Here is a 24,557-nt window from a genome sequence, read left to right as displayed (position 1 = left end):
GGCTATCTCTCTGAGTGTTCTCACGTCGGCTTGTGATTTCGGTTCTGCTGTCACGTACACAGAGGAGGACACTATGTGAAGAACACAGCGTAACGAAGGAGGCCCGCCTCCAAGAGAAGCAGAGGTTCCTAAACAAAGCTGCACAACCCAAACTGTCACACTCAAAAACTAGATGAGCCATACTTCTATCCTTTCACTTAGTGTCTGACGTAGGACACCATGGTCATCTTTAGAACATTTAACCCATGTTAAGCTAAACTTTTACCCTTGACTAACAATGGCCAGCACCAGTGATGACAGTGACTTGATCCTGTGTGCTTCTAATTACAGGAAGCACTGTGTAACTCATGTCTGCAGCATCTGCAAGCTCCAAATGTTATCTTATTACCTTTTTAAGTGCTGTGTGTGTTTCACACATATGGACACAGAGACATTCATTTAGATCCTCAGGCAGAAATCTGTAGTTGTTTCCACATCACATCTAAAGTCAAAGGGCGATTGTGCTTTGGCTGTCGAGCTTCATCAGTTGTTGACTGACCGGCCTGATGAAGTCTGATTTGCCTCATCAGCGTCTTCTTTTAAATCACTGCCAAAGACTTGTTTATATCATGTATATGATATCTGTTGGTATCCGTTTTTGTGTAGATTTTTGGCATACTCTGCTGATTCTTTTAACATTTAGATAGTTTTTGTCTTCATTTTAAGTTATTACAGCAGGTCACACTGTATCTTCTTCGTATTGTCATTTTTGAATGCTGTGTGGCCCATTTTAACTGATTTGTAAATAGTTTTTATAATTTTCTCTTAGTTTGTTCTTTTATTCTTTGTTTGCCAGAAGCACTTTGCAATTCTGCTTTACACATAAACTTTAATATTATTATTAGTGTTATTATTATCATTATATTAACTGGGGCTGTATTATTTTGATTTATTCAGTCTCTTTACACTTCTCTTTCTTTTGGAAGCTCTAAAATCTGCATGAAAGCTGCTTCCCTCCTGAATTTACTGGAGTTGTCAGTTTGTTATGGAGCTAAAACTAGTATTTTGCAACAAGAGTTCAGCAAGTATCATCACAGTGACAGCTATTTATGTTGGTTCCACAAAGACTGTAATTTAACTATATTTAGTTTTACAAAAATGTGAGTTCAGATTTTGTGGAAACCATTGTGAATAAACTGTCAGCTGAGTTATGAACAATGCATTTCTCTTTAAGGAGCTCATGCAGCAATGGACAGCTGCTCTACTCTGGATAAAGATTGCCCTCTGCTGGATGGAAGGTAGCCCAAAGGTCCCCTGCACTGCAGAGGAGACGCTCACCTATGCCTATCATGACATTTTCCCCAGTGGCTTCATTCTTAGTGGAGTGATAAAAACTCTTGTCAGTTTGTCCCCCCAAACTGACGACTTTATGCTTTTTAAAATTTTTATGAAGTACATTTAAAAGAATATAAATCCAACTAACAGAGTCAGAATTTAAAAAAATAAATAAATAAATGTAATGCTGAGAAACAGTCAAAATTCTCATTTCGAGAGATGATTTCTGACTTTACTCTCATTTATTATATCACTAGGCTATTCTCAATATTTTTAGAATAAAGTGAGAAAAGAAAATCATAATTCTGAGATTAAAGTTGAAATGTTGAGTTTAAATCTGGATTCTGAGAAGTCAGACTTCAGAGGAAAGTCAGATTTTAGAGAAAAAGTCAGAAATGAAAGAAAAAAATCCGATTGATGAGAATAAAGTCATAATTCTGACTGTTTCCTGTGAATTCTGATTTAATCTCAGATTTCTTTCAGATTTAAAAAAAAATTGATTCATGACACAACATTATTTTTTCTGAGGCTTTAACCTTCTTCTGTAGTAAGACAATTGAAACTTGTGGGTGGATCCAGTGTTGCTCCGTTCTGGCATCCTCTCCTCCCATGCCTGCCAACTCCAAGCTGCCCACATGTCACATACAGTAAACACAGTAGACTGGCCAGGGTAGCTCACTCTGAGAGCAAATAGTGCTCAGAGGTCACTGAATGTCACTCAGCACAAGGTAATTTAGGATTATGCTATTTGTCATCACAAAATAAATGAAGATTTTAAAAGATCCAAACTGTTTAGTTGCAAGAAAACCACAAAAGTGACAAACAAGTCAGTTCAGTTGTATCTGTTTAACACAAATTTGCAACAACAGTCACCTCAAGGAACTTCATATTGTAAAATAAAGACCCTAGAGTACAAAAAACAGGCAAGCAAACAAACAATAGGGAAAGACCCTTTTTGCAGAGTGCATACTTTTACTAGTAGATATCACGACGGTGTCAACGATGCTGAAACTAAAGCACTTTTGTGTTAGCTGTGCATTTTTTTCCCAAGAAAAGAAGAGGATAAAAACTTTGTTGTGATTTTTTCCCCATATAAGGTCAAACTTTGCCCCCAGAGAGGGGGCCTGATTCACCTTGACTGGTAACCATTGGTAACCCTCATTCACCACACGTAGGAACTTTATTTTTGTGAAGCTGCTTCAGCACAATTCCTGTGCTCAGTCTCTTCCTTATGTTAGCAGAAGGTCGTAAACTATAATGATTTATTACTATACATATAAGAAAGTATAAGCAGCTTTTAAAACTTGAAGCTATTTGACTATTAGCGTATCACATGTGACAACTAGGATATGTTCCACTCTCATCCCCGCCTTCCACCCACCCCAAATCCTGAATTAGACGGATAAGAATCCAGGGAGAAAGAAACTGGATGGATGGCAAACACAGCTGCTTTCATTTATTTACCCTGCAATTATTCTAAAGCATAATGTTTAGTGGAAATAGGTAGGTAAATGTCAGCAACACTCCAAATGACAGGAGGCGTAATCAGACAGAGCAAATGCAGGCTTCTGTGTGGGTGAGCAGCATCTCTCATGTGTGCTGTTTAGCTATAGAGTTACATGCGATAGAAGGGATAAATGCTTAAAGACTTCGCTTGGAATACAAAGATCGTCCTTTGATATGTGCATTCAATAAGACTATAGAGTATAGATTTCACTAATGCAGGCATTGGATTATAGTATTCAACTCTATGCAATGTATCAGTGAAGAAAATAGCCACATTAACATTATACACATTATATCTCAAAGAAAAGCACTCCTCAAAGTAATCAGATTACTGCTGCAATATCTTCTTATTAAATTAGTCACACATTCCCTCAATATCTAATATTGTTTGAAGTCACATGACAAGACAGCATTTTACACAAAAGGTGTTTATCTAGTGAGCTTCTGAAGTAGAACAAAGACTCTTAGTTTTAAATGTAATGGAGTTAAAATTCTACTTTTCTTACAGAAACGTCAACGCAGGCAAATAAAGCTGTTCATACTGGGTCACGTGGCTTCTTATCGCAGCTCTACTCCCCATCTTGCAGAGATGATAAAATCTTGCATAGCTGCAGCTTTTAAGATGAAATACGTGCAAGTTTCAAGTTATAGCCGATGGAAAAAAACACTTGCAGCGCATTAAAAATTCAACTTTTCTACATAAAAAAAAAAAAAAATCAGTTTAGGGGTCAAAACATGGGCTAAAAAGTGGAGCAGAGAAACGACCCTGCTGATTATGTGCACAGTGTGCTGCTCGGAGCGTGGGTGCTGGGGTGTTTTCTACTGCTATAGTTGGATGAACACTTGAGGAAACAGTGCATCTGTCCTCTGCGATCCTGCGCGCTGAAGTTGGACACTCTGGGAATTTTCTTGCGTCCGTTCGAAAAAACTTGGTCGTCCAATCCGTGTGCAGCTCCTGCACACTGGCTCCTCCTTCCCCTCTCCCTCTGCCTGCTCCCACATGTAACGCTATCGCTGCCTCTCTGTTGCATTGTCTCATTGGGGACGCAGCGCACGGAGTCCAGCGCTGCGGACAACTCCGGCGGACCTGCGAGCTTTAAAGTGACAGGGGAAGGAAAAATGGACAATGTCGAGCGGAAATGAAAACCTGGGATAGTATGAGTCATGGCTCGTTGAGGTGTCTTCAGTCTGCCGGTGGATTCATTAATTCCAGCCCTGTGTCAGTCAGTCAGCGGGGCTGCCTGAAGCCGCGAGGCTACACTGCACGTTAGAATGAGCCGCTATCCTTGATGTTGCGTTAAACCAAGCAGCTGCTATGTTGAAATCCCTCATTCGGACCTGTGTGGCTCTACCTGGTGCTGGACCCTAGTCCGTTCCTTCCCTTATCCCGGTGTGCGGTAACTGAGCGGTGGTCAGCGGTGCGCCCTGAGGAGGATGGCCGCCCGCCGCGGATGCGTGAACTCGCTCTGGTCGGGCACCGAGCGCGTCCGCATCGGAGAGCGCCTCAAAGCGACGCTGGCCGGAGTGATGGAGCTGGAGGTGCTCAGGTGCAAACACCTGGAGATGGTGGACGCCGCTCTGGAGGATCGACCGCCCGTTGCCGCCAACGCTGAGGATCCACGGGCGGCGGAGGAGGAGGAGGAGGGGAGAGAGACCTCGGAAAGCGGCGCAATGGATGCCGAGCATGGCTCTGCGACATCCCGCCGGCAACAGGTCAGTCAGTACGTCTGTCAGCTCACAGGTCGGATCCACAGACAGATGATTAAATATGAATGAAGGGCTGATGGTGATCTGCCAAAAAGCCAGTCCCTCTGCGACTCACTAGACAGATTTTATCGCTGCCTCGAGCGCACGGCTGTGCCGAGAGCTGAATACTCAATTGAATGTGATGGTGCCAGAGATCAAGCCAGGCATGCAGTGTGTGCGTGTGTGTGTGTGACATGGAGCAAATGTCACTGAGGTCAGGAAACCGGGACCAGCTCTGGCTCTGTGCCCTGCCTCATGGTTAGAAAGAAACATGTGGCGCTCAAATCAGGTGCAGGTATTAATACACAAGCCAGCGCTGCATTTTTTGGCTCAGGACCATAAGCTCTCCAAAGGTCACTTTGGCTCTCCGTTTGCATTTACAATTACTCTGATCACATTCTAAATACCAGCCCCTCCACTTTTTGTCTAAAAAGTGCGCTGCCTATTTTTTTTTTTTAAAGTGTGTATGTTCAGTGGAGTGTGACCAACCTGAAGAGGGTTAGGCTGTCTCTAAACACCCATTTAACCCCATTTCCCCAAACCTGCCCTGAAATGGATATGCAGGTCTTTTGTGTGGAGAATGTGGGTTGACATGTAGGCTGATACAGGAGGACAGGATGAGAACAGGTCTCATCCTGAGGCATGGGCCCCGGGGCCGTAGCTGGTCTGCTCCGTTATTGGTGATCTACATTTAAAGCTGAGGAGTCATCAAGATGTAAAATCGGCCAAAAATGAGATGATTAAGATGACTGTGGGTGCATCCATCAGTGTGTGTGTGTGTGTGTTTTTAACAAAACATAATAAATGTAAAATGGCAATGGGCAAGAGGGCACAGGAAGAGGATGACCAGTGTTATAAACAGAAATATAATGTTGAAAATATTAGACATGACCACTGTTTCAACTTGTTAAATTTGTCTTTTGATATTAAACAAATATTTTCTGGTTTTTGATTGTTGGTTAAAGGAGACATGCAACATGAACATCAGGCATTATATGCTAGAAAACATTGATGGATGGACATTGATTGCAATGACTGGCTTCAAGTTTAAACACCTTTTTTATGGTATTCACAGCCATCTAAAAAATAAATAAATAAAACAAACATTTTTCCAGCAACTTTAATACCAAAAATAAGCAAAAGTAATCTGAAACTTCACTGCATTGCACATGAAGTGGTGTGTTACTTTGTACAATGTGGATTATACCTGGAACATTTCCAGACTTGACAAACAGGTGATGGGTTCAGGCTGGAATTTGAGCAAATGCCAAATTTACGTTACATTTTAATGAAAATGATAAATAGTTTCAGAGCCAGGCAGCACCACAACCCACAAGTCTGAAGCATCACAGTAACCTCCACTGCACAGATGCCCAGTTTCACAAAAACAGATTCTTTACAGAAGGGATTTTGTTGTAGATACTATGTGCAGACCTGTTTTCCTCAGAACTAAAGGTTGCTGCTTTACAAACAAACTGCCCAGCAGTGCTTGCTACTTTTCACCAAATACAGTGGGGCAAAAAAGTATTTAGTCAGCCACCGATTGTGCAAGTTCCCCCACTTAAAATGATGACAGAGGTCAGTAATTTGCACCAGAGGTACACTTCCACTGTGAGAGACAGAATGTGAAAAAAAAAATCCATGAATTCACATGGTAGGATTTGTAAAGAATTTATTCATAAATTAGGGTGGAAAATAAGTATTTGGTCACCTCAAACAAGGAAAATCTCTGGCTCTCACAGACCTGTAACGTCTTCTGTAAGAAGCTTTTCTGTCCCCCACTCGTTACCTGTATGAATGGCACCTGTTTGAACTCATCATCTGTATAAAAGACACCTGTCCACAGCCTCAAACAGTCAGACTCCAAACTCCGCCATGGCCAAGACCAAAGAGCTTTCGAAGGACACCAGGAAAAGTATTGTAGACCTGCACCAGACTGGGAAGAGTGAATCTACAATAGGCAAGCAGCTTGGTGTGAAAAAATCAACTGTGGGAGCAATCATCAGAAAATGGAAGACATACAAGACCACTGATAATCTCCCTCGATCTGGGGCTCCACGCAAGATCTCATCCCGTGGGGTCAAAATGATCATGAGAACGGTGAGCAAAGATCCCAGAACCACACGGGGGGACCTGGTGAATGACCTGCAGAGAGCTGGGACCAAAGTAACAAAGGTCACCATCAGTAACACACTACAACGGCAGGGAATCAAATCCCGCAGTGCCAGACGTGTTCCGCTGCTGAAGCCAGTGCATGTCCAGGCCCGTCTGAAGTTTGCCAGAGAGCACATGGATGATACAGCAGAGGATTGGGAGAATGTCATGTGGTCAGATGAAACCAAAGTAGAACTTTTTGGTATAAACTCAACTCGTCGTGTTTGGAGGAAGAAGAATACTGAGTTGCATCCCAAGAACACCATACCTACTGTGAAGCATGGGGGTGGAAACATCATGCTATGGGGCTGTTTTTCTGCCAAGGGGACAGGACGACTGATCCGTGTTAAGGACAGAATGAATGGGGCCATGTATCGTGAGATTTTGAGCCAAAACCTCCTTCCATCAGTGAGAACTTTGAAGATGAAACGAGGCTGGGTCTTCCAACATGACAATGATCCAAAACACACCGCCCGGGCAACAAAGGAGTGGCTCCGTAAGAAGCATTTGAAAGTCCTGGAGTGGCCTAGCCAGTCTCCAGACCTCAACCCCATAGAAAATCTGTGGCGGGAGTTGAAAGTCCGTGTTGCTCGGCGACAGCCCCAAAACATCACTGCTCTCGAGAAGATCTGCATGGAGGAATGGGCCAGAATACCAGCTACTGTGTGTGCAAACCTGGTAAAGACCTATAGTAAACGTTTGACCTCTGTTATTGCCAACAAAGGTTATGTTACAAAGTATTGAGTTGTATTTTTGTTATTGACCAAATACTTATTTTCCACCCTGATTTACGAATAAATTCTTTACAAATCCTACCATGTGGATTCATGGATTTGTTTTTCACATTCTGTCTCTCACAGTTGAAGTGTACCTCTGGTGCAAATTACTGACCTCTGTGGCTGACTAAATACTTTTTTGCTCCACTGTATGTTATCTCCGGATTGTTTCCATGGTCTGCTGTGATATGAAACAATGCCGTCGACAGCTACAGGAATAACACTCGTTCTGAGAAAGTAACAAATGCTTCATCATGGTGGCTTTACACAACCTGTTATTACACTGTGAATATGTGTTCCTGATACCAGTGAGCGGTATTAGTCAGCAGCCTGCAGCATATTAATACATGTTCTGTTTAAGCCAGGCTACAGCTGAGGTCACATCTGCAGAATATTGTATTTATTTATTTTTGACAGAGTGAAATGAAATTGTATCCCCACAAATAGTCTGCAGAGGAGAAGCGGAAAACACTTGAAATAAAAAGTGATGGGAGAGAGCTTTTTTGCAGTCCCATCTGAGAGAGGGCATCCGCATGGAAGCGCTGCTCATAACGTGCCGCCTTCCTCACCACCCACCCACCAACATCTCATCTGTAGTTCCTCCCGTGGTGCTGAGAAATCCTGTGGAGAGGCCGAGCAGCATTGCTCATTCTCACCTCTGAAGGGAGCTGCCGATGTAGCAGAGCAAGCAGGCTGGCACGCTGCCCTTTGCCCTGGCTGGCCTTCACCAACACACACACACACACACACACACACACACACACACACACACACACACACACACACACACACACACACACACAGTTGTGTTTTCATATCCTTATGGGGACATCTAATTGACATAATGCTTTCCCAGCCATAACCATAACCACAAGCATAACCTAAATGTAACCCTGACACTAAAACCACATTTTGAGCCTCAAAAATGCCTACAAACTCGTGGGGACATGCATTTTGTCCCCATAAGGGTTCTTGGTCCCCACAAGTGTAGTAACGTTCCAATTTTTGGTCAAAACAAAGATATGTAAACATGGTACGCACACACAAAACAACATTTGCATAAAAGGGAAACAAATTTCTGTCTTGTTGCGACATGTAGCTGCAGATGGAGAGGGAACGAGGAAGGGAAAGTTGACGGTTACCTACTGCTTTGTTTACTAGAATCAACATACAGTTTTATATGTAAACCCATTATATTCATTTTCCCTGTATACACTACTCATTACTTTGGAAATCATTGGTTGTTCAGCCTTTTTTGTAAGCCAAGGATTTGGTGACTCATAGCATAATGTGCTCTACCGCAACACTAGATTTTTTTTTCTTTCTTTCTTTCTTTTTTAATAAACTCTTGAAATATGATTCACATTTTTTCTCTCTAGCAGCAGAAAGAGGAGGATAGAAGCCACAACTGCGCACATCAGGGTTATGGCTGACTGTTACGGCCGTGGTGTCATCCGTGCTGAAAAATGCAGTTTAAAATGAGGGAGTATTTTAAAGAATGTCGGCTTTTGAACAAATGTTTTAAAAAAAACAGAGCAGTGGTTCTGTAGAATGGACAGAAAACACATTTAATTTGCATTAATACTATGAATAATTCAGATCTGCGCAATCTGTTGTATGGAGAGAACAAGCTTTGAGTTACTGAAACGACATCTAATCTGGAAACTAGAAGAAACATAACTTTTTGCTTTCGAAATGAGCATCAAGGCCACGATGGCGGATTCCGGCTCATTGCCGTTCAGAGTTTAAAAATAAAAATCTCCTCGCTGAACATAACACATCGAGAACAGGAGTGGGAGAAGGAGGGAATATGCTGCAGAGCTTTAATTAATTCACACGCACAGCAGAACTGCAACGATTAATTAATAGACAGGAAATTAATCAGCAGCTACTGTAATAAGGAAATCTTTTAGGACTGATTAAAGCTTGTCAAATGTGGAAATCAGCTGTCGTTTCTTGCAGAAAGCTGAATATCTTTGAGCTTCATGATTAAGCGCAAACAGCCGGTGATACTCATATAACGCTTTTCTACTCACATTAAACACACAGAGTGCTTTCTTACTACAAGCTAGAGACGAGCAGGTTGATCCAAATATCAGTAGTATCGATACCAATGATACCGGTATCATATCGATACTAGCGTGACAGAATCGATACTTTGTTTCTATCCTCTAAATTACTTTAAGTTAATAATTTAGCCTGCCTTTATAAGTTTAAACTATAGGTATGGGTACTGATATCAGTCATACTGGACCTGTCTTTACTTGGCAGTATTGAACAGCACTGCTACAAGCCTCAGTCACATATTCACGTTTCTTTAAATCAGGGGTCTCGAACTCCAGTCCTCGAGGGCTGGTGTCCTGAAACTTTTCCATGTGTCCCTGTTGCAACACACCTGAATACAATTAGTAGGTCAATAGCAAGACCCTGTAGAACGTGACTGCATGCTGAAGTGACAATTCAGCCATTTGATTCATGTTACAGCAGCTCATGAGTGAATGAACATGGTGCAATAAAAGTACTGTTAGAAGTAAAACACTTACATTTACTTACATTTACTTGAGTAGGGTTAGAGGTTGCCACTTCAGCATGCAGTCCAGTTCTATACTCTTTCTAATGACCTACTAATTGTATTCAGGTGTGTTGCAACAGGGACACATGGAAAAGTTTCAGGACACCGGCCCTCCAGGACTGGAGTTCGAGACCCCTGCTTTAAATGATAAGCACTTTTAACCTAACGTTTACACACTCACACTCCGATGGACACATCAGGGGTTAGTCAGCGTTGAGTATCTTGCCCAGTAATGCTCATGTTGGATTGAACCACCGACCTCCTTATTAGTAGACGACCTGCTCAATCATGAGTCGATAAATCGATAACTGATGGGAATAATATTCAGATAAGGTCCTAATGAGAAGTGTTTACATTGCCGTGTGCGCGCTCATTGAAGGAAGGCTGTCTTGAAATTAGGTTTGGGAAGCATCATCTTACATGGTGAGTCATTAGCCCCCCTCACTTGTGGAGTGACAGCTTTCATCTCCCCCCTTTTTGTGCCTCGGGGTATCTCCAAGTAAAACAACAAAAGTGTGTAACATTGATAATTTTTTCAGGATGATCCTGAAAGCTGAGTGAAGATGAAGATTCACAGTGTGGGCTGTCTTTACATTTCAATACCATATTAATAATGTATGAAACAATAAATAGACCACCGTGCGAGTTCTTCACACCGATCGCTCGCGCCGTCCCACACTATTTGACCAAATTATTCTGTCTCGACAAGCCAACCGCTGCAATTCGTTCTCGCTGATGACATAATGCACCTATTAAGAAGAAGTGTATGGCTTGTGCAGTCGCTGCAGCATTATTATCCCATCGACCCATACATTTTCTATGTGCACCCCTCCCTCACATGCAGGACTATCATATTACAGAGCTCTGAGCGAACCATCACCCGTCTCTCCAATGATTTGATCATGTGCTAGTCACTGTGTAACAATATATCCCGTAGCGTGCAAGGCCTTGTGTTGCTGGCACGGATTTGTTGCAGATATTTACCCTTTCAGGAGACTTTTAAAAAACGCGTTTCACATCGTTGCACAGGCAGAATAAGTTAATGGTCTTTTAAAAATGTCGAATTTTTCAGATCATACATGTGAGAGGAAGTCGCGTCACTATTGGACTGCATGTTTGTATGTGTGTGTGTTCAGGCTGAGGATTGAGTTAAATATTTCGCCAGGCCTGTTGTGCTGTTGTGGGTCTGTGTGGGAGGAGAAGCGAACGCGAGTTAGAGAGCGAGCAGCTGTAGCTATGGTGAGTAGAGGGTGGCTGGCTCGAAGGATATTATAGCAGAAGGAGGAGGGTTATTTGTTAAGGGGCCTGTGGGGGAGGTGGGGGTCCTTCAAGATGCCCCTCTCTCTCGCCCGGCAACCGCCCACCCCCCCCTTCACCTCACCTCACTCTCCCTTCACCGCCTTCACTCACTCAGTGACTCACTCCGCTATTTCTCTGTCTCTTTTTTTGTCCCTCGCACTTAGTTTTGGTCACCCACTCAGCCACGACTCGCTGTAGATTCACAGGGAAACAAAAAAAATAAAAAATAGTGAGGAGGGGGACAGGATCTCACTGACCTGAGAGGGAGAGATAAGCCGAAGACTGGTCAAAGTCTGAAACTCTCACACAGTTTCCTTCCTTCTCTCTTTCCTCCACAGTCCATCCCCCTTTTTACCTTCTGCCGCTCTGGCAGCTCTTTGTTACGTCATCTGTCTTCTCCCATTATCCTCTGAATCCCCCTCCTCTCCTGTCACCCCAGTGAGTCACTACCTGTATTGTTTCCTCAGTAACCACAGGATTGATCAGCAGCACCACTCACAGTGTTTCTGTTGTTTGGGCCTGATCACACTAATGCAGGGGCTTTTGGCTGCAGTCCTAAAGGGATGGGTTGGGGATTTGGAAGAGGGTGAAGGGGGGGTTACTCTTCTGCCCTCTTACTAATCTGGAAAATGGAGGCACTTTGCTAACTTGATGGGCTGATTGTTATTCTTGTTCTTGTTGTGCACAAGGCCTCATTTCTGACTGTTCCAGTAAGTGTGGTGTGACGTTGCTGGAGCATGTGGCTGGTAAATGATATTGTGAATGCACAGCCCTTTCACGCGGGTCTGGACCAAAACATGCAGAGGGTTAAGCTGTGTTTTTAAAGCAGTATCCTTATTGTCACTGGTGGAAAGTATACTTGAATGCTTAATAACATCTAGAATACTTTCTTCTTCTAACTTACTAGGTTTCCAAGGAATATATTGTAGTTTTTTTGTAACAACACTGTTTTTATCCAACCTTTTTCAGGGTTTTCTTTTTTTTCATATTCAGAAAGTTTTGACCTCTGCATGCTTTTTATTCTCCCCCACGCATCTATCAACTAGGTAAACTTGAGTATTAATCTAATTAAATTATTCTTTATGAAGCTTTATGGTAAATGAGCTGGCTCCTATATAGTGCTTTTCTACTCTACCCCTTTCCCCGAAGGTGCTCTATTGGATTGAGATCTGGTAAGTGTGGAGGACGTTTGAGTGAATTTATGGGTGATGGTGCACTGTCTCATAAAGGCATGAACATGGTCAGGTAGGCTGCGGTGTTAAAATGATGCACAAAAAGTGCCAAGAAGATATCCCTCACACCATCACACCACCACTAGAAGCCTAAACGATACAAGGCAGGGTGAATCCGTGCTCTCACTCATTGTGCGAAATTTGGACCCTACTATCCAAACAGAGCAGAGGCAGAAATCTTTTGACCAGACAGTGTTTTTCCAATCGATTGCTGTTCTATTTCGTGAATTGGTCCAACTTAGAGCCACAGTTTCCCGTTCTCGGCTGACAGCAGTAGCGCCCAGTGTGGTCTTCTGCTGCAGCTGCAGAACACACTGGATGTGTTTTGTGTTCGGAGATGCTCTTCCGCATACTTTGGTTGTAAGGAGTGGATATTTGAGTTACCGTTACCTTCTTGTCAGCTTGAAGCAGTCTGACCATTCTCCTCTGATCTTTTACATCATCGCAGCATTTTCTCCCAGGGAACTACTGTTCGCTGCATATTTTCTCTTTTTCAAACTCTTCTCTCTAAACCCTGGAGACGAAAGTGCTGGATAATCCCAGTAGGTCAGCAGTTTCTGAAATAATGAGACCAGCCTGTATGGAATCAAAAACCGTGCCACGTTCAGAGTTCCCTAAATCACCTTTCTTCCATTATTCTGATGCTCAGTTTGAGGTTCAACAGGTTGTATTAACCACGTCTGCATGTCTAAATGCACTGAGCTGCTGCCATGCAGTTGGCTGATTAGATATTTGTGTTAACAAGTAGCTGAATGGATGCACCTAATGCAGTTTCCATGGCTAAATATTAGCCAAATATATACCCATGAGAGCTGATCTTTAATCTCTAGTTTTCCTTCCACTGTTTCTTATTGATGGTTGGTGGTTCAATACCTGAGTCCTCCAGTTGGATGCTGGAATATGCTTGGGAAGAACTTTAACTTGCCTCCCAAAGCATCCATTTCTGTATGAATGTGTGTGTGAGTGTGAAGTGTAGCTTGTTGTGTTTTGGGAAGCCAATAACAGTAAAGCAATTTATTTAGATAGCAGTCCATCCATTTACTTCATGTTTGCTGCATTCATATCTTAAGTGACAGTAAATCAATATACCTGACTTCTGGTAAAATCGTGTTGTTATTCGATCACTCTTGTCAGATTTGCACACTCCTGCTGTATGCTATGCATTTTCAGTATCTAACCTGCAACTGAAGAACAAATGCATAAAAAGTAACGTTATTTTATGCTTGCTAAGTTTTAGGCCTGCAAAGAGCAGTTTAGTAAAAAAATCTCAACAGCCAGTATGTTTAATATGAGTCATGTTTTTTTCCAGTTGTCCACTGACAAACATTTTGATGACGATCATGTGTCATTTTGATTTTTTATTGTGGTTTTAACCCTTACTTCCATTTTATCTGTGTGAATGAATCATCCATCGTCACCTACTGTTCTTCTTTTCTTTTTAGGATCCTTCTCCCTCTGACACCGCCTGTCAGAGCAGCCCAGAGGAATGCGGGGGTAATTCAGGGGACGGGACAGCTCACCTCTCATCGGGCAGAGGGAGTAGCTCACGTTGGTCCACTCTTTCCTGGGATGCCCCCTCTGACTTGCTTTCTCCTCCAACCCCGGATCTTAATGGTATGATCCCCCTGGACAGCGACTCCAGACCTAGTTCAGGTAATTACACACCTGAACACCTCTTTCGGGCGGTTTAAATGTCAGACGGCTGAGACAACGGCGCTGAGCTGTCCAATGATCCAACAGTTTCTCACCTCCTGATAGAACTACAGCTCACCTTGAGAGAATTTCCATGAAACATTAACCACGTCTCTTTTTTACTTTTGTTTGCTTGCACTCTGTGTGACTCGGCACTGACTCACTCAGTTTGTCTCTTGCTGTCAACATTTTTTAGCCTCTCCTCAAACTCTTATCCGTTCTCTGCTTCCTCTGAAAGCTTTTCTTGGCCAGGTATAGACTCTCACCCACTTTTCAATCCACTATTATTTATGCTCTGGAAAATCTATCAAACCTAAAGACATGATAATATATAGAGAGATTTTCTTTTAAAATCAAAATGATTTTTATTTGTCCATTCTTTAGTCAGTAAAAATGTAATTTCAGGATAAGTCTAAGTGTTCATGGCTCACACTGCATGTCTAACAGTGGTTTCTGCACTGTGACGCTTTTCTTTTGGAATTTTTACGAGGTTTGAGTTTCTATAGGTGATGGTAGCTTGTTTTTACTGACTCACCTATTTATCCGAATGCAGAAGGGATTGTGAATCTTGTGGAAGCACTGATGTCTCTGCTCTGACTCATAAACCGTGGCCTGAGCTTCATCTAAGTCACAGTAAGAGACAAAGAGTATTTGACTGCTAACAGTGCAGGCTGACAAAAGCAATCGAACCTTTGAATCAGCTGTTCCAGTTAAGGTGATGAGATTGGAAATGTGGACTGTAGGGGTGATTCTCTTTTTAAAGAAGGCCATAAATATCAAAGTCTGCTCATCTTAAGAAAGATTGATCGCTGGGAAGCATACTGCAATCATATACCTCCATGGGGCTTTAGCAGAAATGTTTTAGAAACGCAGGGAGCTTTAAAAGATTGCAAAAGGTGTTCTGAAGATCTGGGTGTTCATTAATCTATAACACGACTACCTAAAAATGGATACAATTCAAGGCCGCTGCTACTTTTCAAAGGAGTGGGCGTCCTGTAAACGTCACAGTAAGAGCACAACGTACAAGCCTGAACGAGGTGAAAAAGAATCCAAGAGTAACAGAAGAGCAAAAGAGAGGCAGTATGCAGAAATCACTACAGGTTAATGAGTGTTCATGGAAGTAGTGGGAATCATGAGGGAAACCACCACTATGCAAAAGCCGCTATTGTTTGCCACGGCGTTTTTTGAGGCTATGCTCTGTGGACAGATGGGGCAAAATCTGGTTGTTTGGAGGAAAAATGTTACCACACACCATGATTATAACTTCATCCTAAATGTAAAGCAGGATGGAGGAGTTTCACAGCTTTGAGACACACATTCAGTGAAGGAACATTGAATTAAAGTGATTTCTTGAGCAGTTACAGCCCAGGAAAATATCTAATAGAGTTCATTAAGAGGTGGATTTAGTTAATAAATCTACAGGTTTGTTTACTTTTCCTGTCAGTCACTGTCAGATACCTCTGTGTGTTTAATAAAAGGAAGATAACTACAGTTTGTGTGTTATCAGTTTAGTCGAGTTATTTTCTCTATATGGAGTCTATCCGAGAGGTGCAATACACCCTGGACAGGTCACCAGTTCACTATGGGGTTAACTCAGAGAGACAGACATACGTGCTCACATTCACACCTAAGGCCAGTTTAGAATTGATAATTAACCTGAATGTACATCCTTGCATGGTGGAAGGAAGCTGAACCTAGAAGGAGGAGAGGAGAACATTCAAAATCCACAAAGAAATGCCTCTTTTACAAATGTCTGTGTCTTTTTTTCAAGGTTTCTATTCAGTGAGCGGCAGCTCCCTGTCAGACTCTTGCTACTCTGTGTCCAGCGACGCAGCCCATGGAGGACCGGTGGCCCCTGCCAGGCCCCTGAAGCTGTGGGAGCAGGTTCCTGCGTGTGCTGACAACACTGACCTCCTGTGGCCAGAAGTTGCAGTGCAGCTGCAGCAACCTGTACTCCAGGACAGCCAGGAGGACGCTGAACCAACAGAAGAGACGCCCGTTTCTGGTGAGTTGGTGCAAACAATAGATCCCTATCTTGTAAATCAGTCCATGTAGATATGAGGTTTCAACTGTAAGTGAAAATACCTCGAAATGTCCACTGAAGTCTAAAGTTTTTTTTTCTCTCTGTCTCTTACAGTCCCAAATGACCTTGAAGCAACTGGTCTGACCTTTCTGTCTGAACTTTGTTCAGGACTTGGCGATTCCCTGATTTCTTTCATCCTCCCGCTCCTCAACCCTTCATCCTCCTCCTCCACCTCCTGCTCCCAAAATTCAAAACTCCAGCTTGACTCCCGCTACTGCACAGACCTGATGTCCCGTCGGACCAAAGAGGTTTACTCATACCCAAGCCCACTGCATGCTGTTGCCCTCCAAAGCCCCCTCTTCACCACCCAGAATCAAGAACAGTCAGCCTCTGTGAGCCCTGAGGGACCCCAGCATGATGAACCCACAGAGTCAAATGCTGACACAGCTCTGCCTCTCCAGCCTCAGCAACCTCCCACTCCACCCTCCTTCACCCAGTTGGAGCAGTACATCTCTCGTCTGGCTCGCCAGTACCACAGTCGGGCAAAGTCCACCTCTGATCTCACCTCACCTGCCACCCCTGGGCCAGTAACACACAGAGGCCTTTGCACCCCTGGCAAAACTCACGGATCCACCCAGTCTCTTTCTGCCTTCGAGAGCCGCAGCACACCCTCCACCCAGCCAGGCGTCAACATCACACCCTCTAAGTCACTGCTAGGGAACTCAGCCAGAGTCAGCCTTAGCACCACCGGAAAAAAGGGCACCAGGAATTCAATCAACCTGGGAAATCTTCCTTCAGCCACCGGAGAAGACTTAAACATAAATCTGCATCTAAACCTCAACTTGAACCTGACTCCCGGTTTAAATTCTGGTCATGGGCTAGTGGACAATCCCAGAAACGGAGCTCTGAGGAGAGACTTTGCGGCCAATTCCACCGCTTCTGCCTCATCACATTCTTCTGCTACACCCACCCCAGCAATGAGACCTCGTCCTCGCATTTCAACTTGTCCAAGCAGCCTGAGCCACCGCAGCTCCCTTGAGGTCCCACTGGGGTCTGGAGCCAGCTCTGGGTTTGGCTCATCAGCTTTCTGTCGCTCATTAGACTGGAGCAGTGGTGCTCCACCTGAGGCTGGACAGCCAGTGTTTGGCACAAATGCAGGATCAGCTCCCGGATCTCAGCGCAGCAGCTTGATCCAGGAGTCCAACTCCAGTCCAAAGTTAAGTGAAGACTCGCCCATGGTGGAGGAGATCTCCCGCCTCTCTGGCCTGTCTCGAGCTGTTGTAGTTGGACTCATGGAACAAGGCGTGGAGCTAGATATTGACTGCTTCCCAACAGATACTGCAGGTGAGATGAGAAGCCACACTAAAACTCACCTGACAGCTCAAACAGATCAGTCACATGACTATACTAGACTGACAGACTTGAATCCCCAGAGACCAATACAGCTGTCTCTCAGTGTCACTCATTCTCCACAGTCTCAGTCCAGCCTCACCCCTCCTCTCTCACACTCCAGCAGCCCCATACACCCCTACCAATCCATGCACATTCCCTCCTCCCACTACTCCTCACACTCCCACTACCAACAGACACCTGACCTTCCTTCCTCCACAGCCTCCTCACCTGCCTCCCGTCCTACCCCAAGAGGTCGCTCACCTCCACGCCCTCTCCAACCATCCCCCCTGGGTGCGACTCCCCTCTCTGTTTTCAGACGAGATGCACCATTCCAGTGCTCCCTGCACCGCACCAATACCAGGACCTCTCCTTTTGAGCATGGCGGGATCCAACCAAGAGGAGGATCACTTCGGCAGAGCAGTGGAGGAGGCGAGGGCAACAGCAGGCAGAAGAGGGCGGAGGGTGATGGGCTCTACAGAGGAAAACATGCCTCCCATAAGCTGATCAGGGCAGCAACAGTTAGCAGTTATGCAAAGAGAGAGGACTACAGCTCAGTTTGGCGTGAGGAGGAGGAGAAGTTGCGAGCAGCCGCTCACACATCCAACAAGTCCTCCAGCAAACTCTGGAAGGGCTTTGACGGACGCCTCTGGAGCAAAGAGTCTGAAAGTGAAAGAGAGGAGATAGACAGGGCAGAGTATGGCTATGGCTGGAGAACGAACAGCGTGGGAAGCTGGAGAAGAGAGCACAGAAGGGTTAAAGCTTCTAGCAGCGGTGACAAAAGGCCTAAAGTAGACAACTCTCCTGTCTTCTCAAAGAAGAGAGGTAAAGATGATGGGGAGAGACGCAGCTCAAGCCTCAAGCTTTCCAGGCGGGCTCTGTTCAGGAGTGAATCCCAGGGCTTGCTGGTACCTCGGAACCACAGCGAAGAGCCCACAAAGCGGCCACACTGGGTCTCCTCCTTGGACGTGGGGCATGGTGGCATGGGAATCAGAAAAGACGAAGGGGTCAGACTACTGAGAGCGAAGGAGGAGGACAAACGGCTGTCTTCCACCGCCAGCCTCTTTAACCTCTCTCGTTCTCAGAGCCTAGAAGGCAGCTGCCATTCACTCTCTCCTCTCTCCTCCCCTTCATTTTCTCCTTCTCCACCTCCACGGCTGCCCCTTCAGCGCTCCCGATCACTGAGGGATTTGGGAAGGAAAGTGTTTGGTTCAATGAGGTCGCTTAGTCTCAAACAGAAATCATCCAGGAAGTGACTGCTGTACAAAAAAGTGAACTTCATCGTTTGCGTTGTACATTCAAAAATACCAGTGACGATTAGTAATATTTGATGTTTAAAATAAAGTGCCAATATTTGGATTTTTATGACTGATCTGATACACTGGCTATGAGATATCCACTGGTCCTTTCACTCATCTCCAGTGTGTTGAAGTTCCTCTCAGGCACATCAGGTCTGTGAAGTTTTAGTCTTGGGTCACTTCATTCATTCTAGTAATGTTTCTTTTGTAAAACTAGGCATATACGTTTTTAGAACCTTCTCAAAAAGTATAAAATAAATGCGAACCTTCCCCAAACACGATATTTAGTATATATGGAGCACTTTAAAGCTCAGAAGTTTTTGTATTAGAAAACCATGTAATGTAAATTGTGCACACCGCAGCAGCAAGAAAGAGGTGTAAGATGCAACATGGCCCACAGAGAATTGTAATACTGCTTGTCCATTGATGTGGTACCGGTCTGCAGCTAGTTCTGCTTTGGTACCTTTTGAGTAGCAGTCTACAGGTTTATGCATTTGAAGTAACTTCCACAGGAAAGAGACCATGACTGACCTAACTTATGTGAATTTCTCTGATAGCCACTAAATAATTTCAACTTTGACTCCAACAACTTTATGCTACTGTGCACTGCTAGCTATTGGTACCAGGAATACTCTATGTGTGGCAGTCCTTCTAAATTAGGCACCACATCAGTGGAAAGGAGGCATCATTGAAGGGAACATGAGTGACCTGTTATTTAGGGGTGAATGATTCTTTTTAGGCTCTGTAAAGGGCTGCAACCCTTATAAACCCTAATTTTTATCAGTGCGAATGCCATCCTGAAGAGGAACACTTCTGGGATCCTATTGTGACAGGAGAGTAGCCATTTGAAAATACTGTAGTAATAACAACTGTAAGAAGCTTCAGTGCATAATCATGCGTATGAATGTGTACGTGCACAATCCCCTTCTGCATGCTGCTCTGTGACTTGTTCAGTGATTATAGCTATTGTGAGAGTGTGATATTCCTCTTTGATCATGGGCAGTATTGCCACTGAAGTACAATCACATTGGCCAGATTATGACCAAAATTAAGCAAATACTCTTTAACTTGATATTTTGCTCAGGATTTTGAAATGAACATTGAATTAAAGTATTGATGAGTTATCCAAGATACATATGTGTCCTCTTATGGCTTATGACTAATAAAGGAAACTTATAACTGAACGTGTGCTCTTCCTACTGTAAGTGCATTAAAGATACGTGTCAGCAAAGGGCTTTGCTAAAAAATTAATGAAAATTAGCATTTTTTTAACAAATATTTTTATTGAAAAGTCACAAAATTAACATTCATATCACTGACCAAACAACTGCAATCACAGAGGCAATTGAGTAGTGCATGAAGAGCCTCTTTAGCTTTCAGAAGCATTTTGTGAACTATATTAGACTGTGTTGCTAGGAAACCAACTTTTCTGTCTTTTCTATTTTCAGCAGTGACATCTTTGCTTTCCAACTGACTGCTTTCCTCAAGTCTGTATAATGTCTGTTATGCTTACGTCAATCCTCTCCCATGGAGACACAGCAAGAGTCGTTCAAGACATGTAAACATTCTTTAACCCCTTTGTGGTGTGGTCTGAGGTTGGAGCAGTCTCTCAGGCTGAGGTTTTATTTGGCACATTCAGCTTGTGGGCTAAACGCCGTCGCCAGCTCTTCTGGTTTGGTTAATCCCACCCTCGGAGCGATCATTCTGGTTGGAGGAAAACATGCCTCGATACATGGCTTTCTCTTTTTGTAAGTCCCGACTGAGTTTCTCCTCAGCCCTCTGCAGGTACTTCCTCACATTGGCATCTGTGACAGAAACGTATACTTTAACTCGCTGGTCTCCAGAGAAAAGATCAGTAATTTAAACTATGCTTAAATTACTATGAGCAAATCTATATCCTTCAGAAAAAAAAAAAAAACTGCACAAGCTACCCACCTGGTCTTGATAAAATGAAATGACTCATACATGAGTCTTCTAACGTGCTTTAATTAAACACCTTTAACATGGGAAATGGTGACGCTTCTAACTCATGGGTTTAATTGATCACAAAGTTAAACAAGGTCAGTAAGCTTTTCTCAAGCTGAGCTGACTGTTTACTTTAAAGATGAGTGTTAATATTAATTACCATTTCCGAATGGATAGCAGTGTAACAAAAGAACAATTTTTGGTTATGGTGGTGGACTAATTGCAAATGTAGACTGAAAAATAAATACATTTGGAGAGCACAGGCGTCCACGGCTCCCACCAAAGAACTGCTGTTTCGACATGCTCTGTGTTAATCATCTACAAATCACAACTTATTCATCAAAGACACAGATTCTTTTTATTGCTATTTTTTCCTGCTTTCAGCTAGTGCAACTAGCTGAATTAATGTTTAATGTTTTCGCTCTTGAAAGTCGCCACCAGAAATACCTCTTGGCCCAAAGATTATGACACAGCCTCTGTGAGAGCTATTGGTGCTAGCAGTGCTAGTCACAATATGATAACTACTATGATGAATGTGCTGCATATTTCGGTAGCATTTAAAACAGTATGTGCAACTGGCAGATAGAGGAAGTGGCTGACATCCAGAAAGACAGCACAGAGGCACTAATAATGGCAGCACAGAAACAAGCTCTGAGTACAAGGACAATATAACTATGTTATAAATAGTTTCAACAGAACCCATCAATTCCTGACTTGTTATCAGGAATTGTTTATCTTCATTTATTTAAACTTTATCTTCCATTTTTGCGATCCACATGTAGTTATGACCAAAATTTGGCATCATCTGAGTTAACAGAACTCTCAACATTTTCTGTTTATTTTATGCAATTTGATGGACCAAAATGTTTTTAAAACTTTAGTACATTAAACCTAACATACTTTCAATCAGAGCCCTAGAGATTTTTCTTTTGGGAGAAGGTTATAACCTCTTTGGTGGTCCTTAAAAATGTAATATGCGGGAAGAAAAACCTGGCTATATATGTCTAAATAACTATTACGTCAACTTGCTCTTGAAGATCATGATGGTCTGGGTCTTTACCATTAGGCTGCTCTTTAGAGGCCTGGATGAGGTACTCTTTGGCTGTCTCTGCATCTCCCATCTCCAGAGTGGCTACCCCGGCCCTGTACAGCGCTTTGGCATTGCCTGGTCGCCACTTTAGCACTCGCAGACTGTACTCCTGCACACGAGTATAATCAACAGTCTTTCTTTGCAGCAAACAGGCTGGAAGAGATATAAAGAAATGATTATACTGAGGCACTTGTATCAAACTAGTGACTAGAGAGCAGTTTTTCAAAGAGTTACTACTTCAACAGCTTTGAAAGAATATGACATTATCTCAGAATGATATTTACCTACCAGCAAGGTTGTTGTAGCAGTCCACTTGAGTATTTCTCAATAAAGCCTCCTGTTCAGGTGTGAGCACAGGTGTCTCAGGCCCAAACCCTTTCACTGATGTCGTCACATCTGAGTCAATGCTTCGCAGGAGCAGAAGAGCGCGGTGATAACGACCAATGGCTGAGCGAATGTTCTTATCCTTGTAGAAAGCATTTCCTTCTGTTTTCAGCTGGGCTGCTTCCTCTAGCAAAGCTGAAACCGGCTTAGCAGAATTTGGTTTGTGTCCAAAGAGGCTCGGTGCTGCTGCCGCCGCCGCCCCCTGTACATCTAGGCTAGCCTCCCCACCAGCACCCTCCATGTCTGCAGTGAAGCTAATCAGCTGTTGGGGTGAGAAAGCACATTTTAGTTTATTCTTAAACAGAAAGCCTAAAACATAAAGTGGTGAGATGTAGAGAAAAAGATGTAAGGACTTATGAAACATATAGGTTCAGGCCACTATATTAGGTACACCTGTTCATTAACTGCTCATTAATTAAAACCAAAAATCTAATCTGCTAATCAAAATCAATATAAATGAATACTTTTCTCCAAGTGTAGGGCTGAACTCAAATTGAAAAACTTATAGTTATGTGAAATAAAGTTTAACACTTTTTCTTACAGTGGTATTGATCAAATAAACGTTTCAAAAGCGCTTACACACATAATCACTCACTGGCCACCTTGTTAGGTGCACAGGGTCCACTGCTTGTATACTACAAACATGTAATCAGCCAATCACACGGCAAGAATAGAGTCAAGACAACAACATGAAAACATGGAGCCCACCCTTGTTAGGGTGCTGATGGTGGTGGTTTAATAATGTGGGGGTACATTTTCAGTTTGAGGGGTGTTGAAGGATACAGTTTGTGCCCCTTATTACCAACCGAGCACTGTTTACACGCAACAGTCCACCTGAGTCTGATCGACATTAGTAAGGCTCGACACCACCTGTTCCAGTGTAAAAAGATGCTCTGCGTATAATAGTAGAAAGCACTTATGTGTAAGAAAACGGTTTGGCACACCTCTGCTACTTCACTCCTTCACTTGTAATACCTCACATATGACCTGGCAGTCACACAGTGAGCCACACTGCTTTTAATAAGAAGGTAGACAAACCGCAAGAGCAGTAGTTTTCCCACCATATTTAATATGACAAACGGCAAATCTACAGCTTTTTATTTGAAGTATTGGTACATGCCAACGTTACATTATTTTACGAATCAAATAGAAAGCACGTCACTCAGGTCCAAACGTAAACCGACGTTTTGCGGCAAAACGTCCAGGGTTTGTAGCTACCGCTAACCGAGCTAGCAGGCTGCCAAGCTAGCCCGGGTCCTCGAAAACTAGCTAACTCATTATTTCCCGTATGTTCGCGCATTTTATGAGGTTCGCTACATGAAAGCTGTATTGTTCTGCATTCTCTCGCCTTACGCCAGTGAAGCGACAATCCACGGATAGCTACTTTTCAGCTGGTAGTCATCTTAGTTGTTGCTGCCACACGTGCGCTTCCTTGCTTGCCTTTCTATGGACTCGCCCACAAACTGTGTGGCGTGCTACTGCCACCATAAGGTCGAAGCAGGAATTGCCAGCAAATTAACACAAAATACACCCTCTTCGTTTTTATTAAATATAATTTTGAAAGTAATCCATGCACAAAATACCAAAACAAACTTTTTTGGTGTAAATTACACTTATTCTGGAACAAAATGTAAACGCAGTTACTGAAAAAGTTGTTCCAAAACATTATTTACAACAATTAATTTATTAAACAATGTTTTTAAAATCTACTTTTCAGGTTCCAGAGTCCTGATAACAGAGCTATGCCAAGCATACCACACAGCAAGTAAAATAACTCATGAAAAATTTACATTTGATACTAGAAATTGATAAATATAATTATCTGATCTTTGTTTTTTTTACAATTTCAAAATCTTTCATAATTGTATAATGACTCATTGATAAAACTGCAAATGCCCTAATATAATTATTCCGATTAAAAAAAGAAAAACAAAACAAAACAAAACACATTTATCACAAAGCAACTGTAAAATTTTACAATTTTACTGAATTCTACAAAAGAAAGATTGTAATTTATGAAGTATTTGTGTGCAACAGCTGTAAGCTGCATAGCTACAACCTTTTCTAAGCAATGGTATATAAGTGCTAAAAAGAGAAGGTTCAAGTATTTTTTTTAA

The 24,557-nt window shown here is 43.0% G+C and overlaps 2 protein-coding genes across 3 annotated transcripts; one reads left to right on the top strand and one right to left on the bottom strand.

The window, feature by feature from the left end:
• The first annotated feature begins 4,220 nt into the window (after positions 1-4,220).
• On the top strand, positions 4,221-18,959 carry LOC146638968 (uncharacterized). 2 transcript variants are annotated; one of them, XM_085372064.1, is made up of 5 exons: positions 4,221-4,416; positions 4,456-4,533; positions 14,042-14,252; positions 16,063-16,296; positions 16,429-18,959. In XM_085372064.1, exons 1-5 carry the CDS (start codon positions 4,255-4,257, stop codon positions 18,957-18,959), a joined length of 3,216 nt encoding a protein of 1,071 aa, XP_085228190.1. In that variant the 5' UTR covers positions 4,221-4,254. The 2 variants fall into 2 exon arrangements, with proteins under 2 accessions (XP_085228190.1, XP_085228181.1); XM_085372055.1 differs by having other exon boundaries at positions 4,221-4,533.
• Positions 18,960-20,372: 1,413 nt separating this feature from the next.
• On the bottom strand, positions 20,373-23,877 carry ttc9c (tetratricopeptide repeat domain 9C). The gene is made up of 4 exons (XM_085372043.1): positions 23,794-23,877; positions 22,345-22,702; positions 22,027-22,209; positions 20,373-20,806 (listed from the first exon to the last, which is right to left on the bottom strand). Exons 2-4 carry the CDS (start codon positions 22,679-22,681, stop codon positions 20,649-20,651), a joined length of 678 nt encoding a protein of 225 aa, XP_085228169.1. The 5' UTR covers positions 22,682-22,702; positions 23,794-23,877; the 3' UTR covers positions 20,373-20,648.
• Between the last annotated feature and the right edge of the window lie 680 nt (positions 23,878-24,557).

Source organism: Diplotaxodon limnothrissa, linkage group LG2 (assembly GCF_057381915.1).
Source record: "Diplotaxodon limnothrissa isolate DT_005_m linkage group LG2, D_limnothrissa_male_GT1.1, whole genome shotgun sequence".
Classification (NCBI taxonomy): Eukaryota; Metazoa; Chordata; class Actinopteri; order Cichliformes; family Cichlidae; genus Diplotaxodon; species Diplotaxodon limnothrissa.
This window is presented reverse-complemented; position numbering and strand designations above follow the sequence as displayed.

Bases quoted from the DNA above. Each gene is read 5' to 3' on its own strand.
- LOC146638968 (XM_085372055.1), top strand. From the start codon at position 4,255: ATGGCCGCCCGCCGCGGATGCGTGAACTCGCTCTGGTCGGGCACCGAG. The intron at 4,534-14,041 runs GTCAGTCAGTAC...TTTTCTTTTTAG, and splicing joins CGACATCCCGCCGGCAACAG to GATCCTTCTCCCTCTGACAC. The intron at 14,253-16,062 runs GTAATTACACAC...CTTTTTTTCAAG, and splicing joins CGACTCCAGACCTAGTTCAG to GTTTCTATTCAGTGAGCGGC.
- ttc9c (XM_085372043.1), bottom strand. From the start codon at position 22,681: ATGGAGGGTGCTGGTGGGGAGGCTAGCCTAGATGTACAGGGGGCGGCG. The intron at 22,210-22,344 runs GTAGGTAAATAT...TATCTCTTCCAG, and splicing joins CTGCTACAACAACCTTGCTG to CCTGTTTGCTGCAAAGAAAG. The intron at 20,807-22,026 runs GTAAAGACCCAG...TTTCTGTCACAG, and splicing joins CTCTAAAGAGCAGCCTAATG to ATGCCAATGTGAGGAAGTAC.